The 9,293-nt window shown below is 37.6% G+C and overlaps 1 protein-coding gene across 2 annotated transcripts in view; it reads left to right on the forward strand.

Annotated features, from left to right (window-relative positions):
• INPP5A (inositol polyphosphate-5-phosphatase A) overlaps window positions 1-9,293 on the forward strand; it is a 199,890-nt gene that overhangs the window by 183,674 nt on the left and 6,923 nt on the right. For both annotated transcript variants that reach the window (XM_053450442.1, XM_053450441.1), the window contains exon 13: window positions 7,445-7,556. In XM_053450442.1, the coding sequence (XP_053306417.1) occupies window positions 7,445-7,556 (112 nt within the window). The remainder of the gene's footprint in view (window positions 1-7,444; window positions 7,557-9,293) is intronic.

A 9,293-nucleotide genomic window follows, 5' to 3' on the forward strand; every position in this document is an offset into this window, starting at 1 on the left:
TTTTTTGAATGAGTATCTGCTCTTTGAGTTCAGACAGATGGCGGGAAGGGGAGAGTAAGTGACACACTGTTGGCTTTTCACCATATGGTGTTTAATAGGGAACTGAAGCCTGTTAGCAAGATCACATACAACCGCCAAAACTTGCAGTTCTGTAATGATGAGAGAACAAGTGGTTGCACCTTAAACCTCCATGGGAAAATTGTTTAAGTAGCTCACCCTCAGAAGCTGACCAAATAAATCATTGTAATATATACACCCATTCCTTTAATTCTAAATAATGGACTTTGGACAACCGTGTTCATGCAAAGGCATAGTCCTTTCTAATTTGTTCAGTTAGATTTATTAATAAAATTATCTTACAGGGCGGTGACACTGGGCAAGCAAGAACACCAGATCTACTATTCATGCTTGCACAAGAGCGGGATGCTTGCATCCTTTCTGAGCAGCAGAGTTCAGCATTTATCGGTAGTTTGATGGTCTACTATGGTGTTTTATTATTGGTTCTCTGTGATTTTGCTGCTACCAAATGTAAAAAAAAACAAAAAAAAAAAACTAAACAACTACACATGACTTGTGCTTTTTGTTTTTCAACCAAGATTTTTCATTTCTGAAATGTCAGATTGATGGCAGAATGAGGATATCAGGTTCTCGATCCCCTGGACATCCTGGCCTAGGCCCTGTACCTAGGTGGCCTATGTCAATATGTGCCACTGCATGTGAAATGCAGCCATATAAGGGGGGGGACAGTTTAGAGCCTGATATTTTCATGTTATTTTTTGTAATCTCATGGGAACCATAGCGACACTATCCGGCCTATGCAAAGCTAAAATCCGCAGCTTGCCAGAGACGGCAAGGACTTCCTGACCACCATGAACAAACAGTGGACTCCGCACAGGCTCGAGTACAGGGCCGGACTACTTGCTAATCATTAAGGGGAAGGAGACTTAGGTGTGAAGGAGGAATGAAGAAATAGTGGTTATCAAAGATACAGGTGGGCAATTGTTAACTTTATCACCTTTCTCCATTAATTATGATAATTACTCTTGTAGCTGTAATATAGCAGAGATAGGAGCTGATTTTTTCCAGAGGTTCACACCCACATACAAGTTTACTTTCAGATAAGTCTGCATACTCTGTAATCTGACGCATTAATCATTTCCTTAAAGTGACCTGCTCTTGTTTGCCATGGCATTAAACTGTCATGCAATTAACCAGCTGAACATGTATACATATCTATATAATTAAGTGTGTGTGTAAGTGTGTATATGTATATATATATATATATTAGTTAGTGTGTGTGTGTGATATAGGCATGCTGTTTTGATATGTGCCTGAAACAACAATGTGTTTAAGATGTAATTGATTTCTGGAAAGCCCCGTAAATGCCCTAATTTCTAACCGAGTATAGTCAGTTCCACTATATGTGTGTATTTTGTATTTTTGTTGCCATTCCATTGATGAATTAGGATCATTATTACAGCAATAAAACTATTATTTATTTACAAAGTGTTTGTTGGGATATAGAGAGATCTATTTGCTAAACTATTAGTGAAACTATGTTATGGGTCCTTGGGCTCCTGCCACCTTAGGTATGTATTATAATATAGTTGGGTTACTTGTTATGGTTACCAAATGAGCTTTTTAATAAATTTGTCCGTTATTTTTTTTGTTTGTTTTTTTACTTAATCACACTACCGGTTATTTTTACGTGTAACAGGGTCCAAAACGTCAGTGATGTCTTTGCCTTTGCCGAACCATGCAAATATCTGGTCGTTCTACATCACTGGCATGTCCACCTTTTTATGCATTCATAATTGTGTAGCACACCCATAGGGCTTGATTCAGTGATCCTGAGTCGGTTCTAATGCAGGTGATTAACAAATGGCTTGGAATTTAGTGACTTGGCTAAAACCAAATTCGGAGATGTAGATAGCGACAAGTAAAAAATAAATCTACAATAAAAGCCAAAGGAAAAATCTACCTAAACAATACATTGGCAACTGTAGAAAATTAAAATGTTAAAATGATACATATTTGTAGACAAGTCTGAACTCTAAACAAGCTAAGAAACAGCATTCACTAATTAATCCTTGCATTGCCTGATTACATTTACTAGATGCCAAGATATACTACTTATATATACGGTATATTTATTATTTAATACTTATTTTTGATAGTAACAATAACAATAAGAATTATAACTAAATATATAATTTCTTGACCGGATTAACTTTATTTTAAAAAGTAAAAAAATGCCGTGCCCTTGTGTTACTTTGTGAATTTTTCTTGTAATTATTATTATATATATATTATATATATATATATATATATATATAATAGAAAACATATGATCACTCATTTGACAAGTGGGGGCAATTATTGGAAGGACTTTTACAATTACATGTACTCAACGTGTATTTGTGTTTGAGCAATTAGCGCATGTTGACTGTGTAATCTGGGAGTTCGTTTTATTTTTTCTGCCCAAAGTCTGGAAACTTGACATGTCATCAAGTCGCACCCATTGTGTCACAATTTACACGCTAGCTGTCATTTTTTTATTCTGGCCACAGGCAAGCAGTGGTGTGTGATCATTTAACTGAGCACAAACAAAAAAAATATGTGTCGTACATGTGTAGTCCTACAAAGTGGACTTTTTAGGCTTTGATTTATTTTATTTTTATTTATCGGTACAGGTAAGCCACATCTCAAAGTTGTATATTAACAGCATTTCTTGAAATGTTAGGCTGATAACTTTACGCGATTTAAATTTGGATATGTATGAAATATAATTGCTAATTGTGAAACCCTGGTCTTAGCATTTGTGTAAAATTGAATCTAATGTAACTAGATTTATTGTATTTTTTTACATAGTGCTGGGCATTTGTCAGAGATTGTCCTGTAATATGTGGAATTCATGGGTTTTATGGCCAGTCTGGCACCCTATCCACTGACCTCAGCCTTTTTCTTTTTATTCCTAATGTCTTTTTATTATCTAGAAGCATTGTATAACCATGGAAGACTCTGGGTTAAATTATGCCAGTCTCTTGACCTTCCTACTGTGCACTGTGTGGAGTTATGGCTCAGGCTTTATTTACCCTTTGCTACTGGATTTCCCAGTTGACCTCTTTTTTATGGCAACCTTTTAACTGTGATTGTTAGCCTGGTCACCATGGTTTTGCTGTAGCATTAGAAAGTAGCAGCTGTTAAACACAGTGTAACTGCAATCTTTGTTGGCCAGTGTTTGCTCTCCTCATTTGTTTAACTCTTTGAATGGCAGAGTGTTAGGTAATGCATAGCTAACTTCCCAGGCACTTTACCATCAAATTACATCTTTATCATAGCTAGCGAGACCATGGAGCCAACATAAATGGTGGTTCAGTAACTCATATAGAGAGCTGTGGTGTCTTCTGCTTCTCTACTGAAGACTCATGTGCCTTTCCAATCGTATCCGTCTTTCTGGCTGTAGTGCAACACAAGCCAGCTAGATTCCTAGGCCTCATTCCATTGCCTTCCATGAGCTGAGTAAGGCTCACTCCATGTAGAGGGTCATTATGCACTTCACAAAGGACCCAGAGATGGAAGGGAAGGAAGCTTTATTCCCGACCACCAGCCACCACTCCTGATGAGATGAACCAAAACATTTGGCATTGGACATTATAAGGCATTAGACTGGAGAACTCAATAGCTTGCTCATCTCCATATTTCAGTGTAATATGCTTCCAGCATCACTGTATGGCATAGAATATAAACTTTACATTAAAGCCAGCATACTTCATGTGTTCACCAGGTATTTGTGAACATTTTCAAAGTTTTCCCACCAGTTATAGAATAGTCCACAAGAGGAAAAGAAAACTCTTTTAAGAGAAAGGCACAGGGGGTCAGTTGCGTTCTGGGAAACGTTGCCTTTTTAGCAGAAGACAGGACCTTTTTCCCAAATTTTGAATTACAAATAAACCTCCATAGTCAATGTTAGCAGCAGTTGATGCAAAATATTGACATTTTTATTTCTATTGAGTAGAAAAATAGAATTTGATGGCAGATACTTACCCGTTGGCCCATCTAGTCTACCCATTTTGCTCAGATAAAGCCACAGGCCAATAATGGGACAATAAAGCAATATGGATGCTCAGCTGGTGCATTTTTCACCAAAAGGAAATCAATCTCCCCTAATATATTTTTAAAAGTATTATTGTTGCTGGCTTTACAGAATAGCTGCTGATTATGATGCTTCTGCAGACCATTGTTCCTTCTAGAACTAAACGCCATGTTTAGAAAGGCCCTCTCTGTAACAATAGATCGAATTGTTAGTTGTTTTGTTTATGTATAAAACAGATAATAGGGATGGAATACAGAGAGCTATTCTGTCTATATGAGGCTGCTTTGTTCATTCAATTAAAGCTATCGTGCTAGCTGTTTTAAAGTGATGTTACAGATATGATGTGACATTCTATTGGAAAATATAATAAGAAAAAAGCTAACTAAAAGGTAATACAATGAGAATTCTGCTAAGGTTTGTGTTGCAAATGTAGTATGTCAACAATTCTGTGTAATTGGAGCAACACCTTTAAACTTCCAGTAGGTTGGGTGCTAACTAAATATTATGTTTAAACTTGCACAAATCTTCCTGTGAAATATGGTTTGCTACGGTTTCCAAAAATGAATTGTAGGTTCTTGTAAATGTCATATCGGTACGCTCTTCTTCAGCCCATGCATTAACGTGTATCGTAAGCTGAACATTAAGCCAATTTGTTTTTTTGCTTTATGATGCCACATAGTATCTGGTAAGAAAAACATGGTTTGCTGGTCCCATCCCCTAGAGAATGTATTGTGAGTGTTTGCACACAGCAGTGCTTGCACAAGCTCATGTACCTGGCGCTACTGTCTGATGGATGTCAGGGGGGCTACCACCAGGTATCTCACTAAGCAGCCTAATTTGTTATCGAGGTCAGTAAAGAAAATAATAATGCAATAGCTTTTATATATGCAGTTTTATTTCTAGAAACATCCACTGTTTTACCAATGGAAACTCTGTTCATGCATTTTTCCTCCTTAAATATTTACATTTTATATTTGAGATTCCATGAGCTGTAAAATAGCAGTTAGAAAAAAAACTGTTTCACTTATGCATTTGTAGCAACTATGTGACTATGTGCTAAAGAAAACCTATTCCCTATCCAAAAGAACATTGATAATGCTTTTCTGATTGGTGCCCTTTTAAGATAAAAAGCTTATAGATGTGTTACGGAGAGAAAACCTATTTCATAGACCCTCTGAAACAGTGTGTGGGTTTCTATTGCAGTGAAGTAGCAAATTGAATTCCCATAATGTGTTTTGAGATGAGCCTTGTAAGGTTTGATGAGGTGGAAAAGGTACAGATACCAATGGTTTCTCACAGTACAACTCAATACACTGTACTTGGCTTGTTGCCACAGCTAATGCCTTTTTAATGTTGGCGTAGCTTGTAAACCCATTTGGAAGAATGCTATTTTATTATCACACCAAGCAGGGTGATAAATAAGTTTCTGTTGACGCATCAGCGCATTCTTCCCTGTGTAACCTACACAATCCAAATTGTCTTCTAAATGTGATTAAAAAAACTCTTACCCTGTGCGTGATAATTTAAACAAAAAAGCAGAAAACATTGGTGCATGGAACGCTTTTCTCACTTTACATGGTCATGTAACTACATGTGCTTATTATAGGGAGCTTTGATTGCCTCTAAGGCAAACCCCTTGTGTACTTTCCACCAATAAATAGGGGGAGCCAGGCTTTGGTCCTATTGTACTTGAGAATGGGCAACATACTTGTAGAATGTGTCCCCTGACAGCTGTACTGGGACCAGGCTTACTTTAGGGCCCATGGTAGCTCTGCCTTGGACCCCTCAACAGTAGCTGGTGGAGGTCTGTGCAACTGCTGACAGTGATAGAAGAACACTTTGTCCTTGTCTGAACATGACCTACTGAATGCAGGTGATGATGATGTCTTATCAGCAGAAAGGATACAAACTGTGAAGGAGGAAGCGTTACTGAAGAGGTCTGCCGGCAGTTACAGGGGAGATCTCTGGTCTCCCCAACCAGTCCTCTGAGCAGCAGGACGACTGGGAGGCTGATCACCCAATCGGTTCTTTGATAGAAGCCCCTCTAGTCCACCTCAATGGAACTGCCACCACAGAAGCACTGATATCTTAAAGGCATTTTGTAGTTTATCTTCATACAAACATAATCCCTTTAATTGCTTATATAATTTACCATTCTACAAATGTCACAAAATGACATTTGTTGAGTTAGGACTTCTGAAATAATGATGTATAATTAAAATAATACATTTTTAGCTTTTAGTACCGTTAGCTGTCAAACTCTCCTAACCACTCTCGTAGACATATGAAAATATGGACAGGCACTGTATACATCGTGTAATTATATATTTAAAATATGGTAATGTGTCCGTTGGGTATTAAAGGCCTTAGGAAAGCTTCAATTACCATGTTATATCAATTGCAAATGTGTCAGGTATGGTAATAAATGGCTTTCTTTGAAAACACAAGAGTTTTTTTTTCTTTGTTCTAAATCTGCTTTAGAATAACTGATAATTTGTCAATAATGTTAAACCAGTACTTGCTTTTTTCAGGTCTTGTAACTCAATACTTAATCTAGTCTGATTGCATAGAGATCAGTGATAGTTAACTCACACCCTTCCTGCAGAAACCTATTAATGTTGCAGATAAATAGATTGTAGAGCTTTTGACTTGGTCTTATGTCTGCTGAAGACACCAAATTACCCACTTATAAATTGTGATCATTTTTATTTGCTTTTAATCAGCTTTCTATAGGCACGCTAAAAAGCCAACTCTGCGTGCTATGAAGACTGATTTATGGCTTATAATTAGTGTACCTAAAGTTAATTGCATATTCCGGCAAATTGTAAGCCATTGCTGATGCCTGGAGTGCACCTACAGTTCCTTCAGGTCATACTATGAAAATTAATGTCATGGAATCTATGGAGAACGTCTAGTACCATTACAAATGTCTCAAATGTTTAATACAAAACATTACTGACCTTTTCTGGAAACTATGTTTATCCCCTACGCATTTTTATTATTTGCCCATGGTTTTCCTTACGCTTCCTTTTATCCTGATGCATTTCATGTCATGCAGTCTCTAGAACCAAATGCTGGAACCCCAACATTTCTTTTTGGACCACTGATGTACTGGATTTTTAAACTGTCTTGTAAAAATTCTAATTGTGGACATTCATTATTAAATACTAAAACTAAGGAATTATACAAGAATTTCTACAAGAACCAAATGTCTTTGGTTCTCCTCTTATTGGATTTCACGATCCACAACACAAGTTTAGTTCAGATAAACCATTTTGATAAACGTCTTTGCCTAAGGGCGAATGAGTTGCAGTTCAGTGACATCTATTTGCATTGACTGTTTTCTAGTTATCCATACAGCGAAGACAGCAGTCAAGGAAAGCAATACATGAATACACGATGTCCATCATGGTGTGATCGAATCCTAATGTCACATTTGGCTAAAGAACTTCTTTTGAAGGTAAGACTCCCCAAGGAATATTGTTGGAATGTGTGCCAAGAACATCAAAGGCACAGTCTGTTTCCTAAGCTGTAATCGTTATAACTTTTTATTATGTATTATCCTCAGTTTAATTAAGTGCATCATCTTTATCATTTAATAGCTATGCCTAGTACTTTTGTCCTCCCTTAGGTTAACCACCATATCTGAATGCAGTATATATAAATATTTATATATAAATATAAATTATTTATAAATGTAACGTAATATAATGTACAAGGGTAAGGAGTAAGTATACATAAACACAGACACTCTCTATATGGACAAATGTATTGGGATACCTGACCATTACACCAACAGGGGCTTTTATGAAATTGTGTCTAAATACATAAACATTTATATGTAGTTGGTCCCCTCTTTGCAGCTATAACAGCTTCCACTCTTCTGGGAAGGCTTTCCGCAAGATTTTGGAGTGTTTTATGTAGGAATTTTTGCCCATTCATCCAGTAGACCATTTGTGAGGTTAGGCACTGATGTTGGACGAGAGGGCTTGGCTCGCAATCTCCATTCCCCACTCCGGTTCATCCCAAAGGTGAGGGGTTGAGGTCAGGGCTCTGCGTGGGCTAGTCAAGTTCTTCCACGTCAAACTCATCCAACCATGTCTTTGTTGACCTTGCTTTCAGATTCCAAGACATTTTGGACAATGCTATGCTTCCGATTTTGTGGGAACAACTTGGGGTAGGCCCTTTTCTATTCCAGCATGACTGTGTCCTTGTGCACAAAGTAAGGTCCATAAAACATGGTTGGATGGGTCTGGTGTGGAAGAACTTGACTGCCTGCACAGAACCCTGACCTCAACCCCACAAACACCTTTGGGATGAAATGGAACGGAGATTGAGAGCCAGGCATTCTCGTCCAAAATTCCATAATATTGTGGAAAGTCTTCCCAGAAGAGTGGAAGCTGTTATAGCTGCAAGGGGGGGGGGCAACTACATATTAATGTCTATGTATTTAGAATGTGATGTCCCTGTTGGTGTAACGGTCAGGTGTCCCAATACTTTTGTCTATATAGAGTGTGTCTGTATACTTACTCCTTACCCTTTCATAATGTTCATAATGTCTGTATAATTATTGCACTTTATAGTACTGTAACAAACCGAAAGCTCTATTGTCGATATATAAATAAAAATACAGATATTCATTAAAAGAATTGGCTATGTGAAATTGGAAAAAGTAATGTAATTAGAAGTTTTTTTTATGCGGAAATCTGCAAAATACGAAAATCTGTGTTAAGATGCTTGTTTATATGCTAACATACCAAACTAAAACCATAAATATATGAAGAAATAAAGCTCCTTTATTAGGATATGCCACGTTGTAAAGACTTTATCAGAGCCACTTATTAACGATAACGCTGTGTGTGATCGGTTCAGTATAAAATGCTGATCTGGCGTAAATTCTATTCCAAAAGCTGAGATTGGATCCAGCACGCACTTCACTGTCTACTCAGAAAATGGATGATGCTCACAAATTAGCACACAGGACGTCGAGCTGCACACACTAAGCGTTACAGATTGTACAGACATGGGGCTGTAAACAGCTTTCATGCAGCACCATCTATCATGCCATGCTCGGTTACCCCACCATCATGTTATTTTATGCTTTCTGAGCCCTAAACCACCAAAGGTTGCTCGCTGCTCGCGAGTCACGTTGACGCCTGATAGCATGCAGTAATGAATGCTCAGCCAAGTGTGCACC

The sequence above is a fragment of the Spea bombifrons genome, chromosome 11, assembly GCF_027358695.1.
Source record: "Spea bombifrons isolate aSpeBom1 chromosome 11, aSpeBom1.2.pri, whole genome shotgun sequence".
In the NCBI taxonomy this organism is placed as follows: domain Eukaryota; kingdom Metazoa; phylum Chordata; class Amphibia; order Anura; family Pelobatidae; genus Spea; species Spea bombifrons.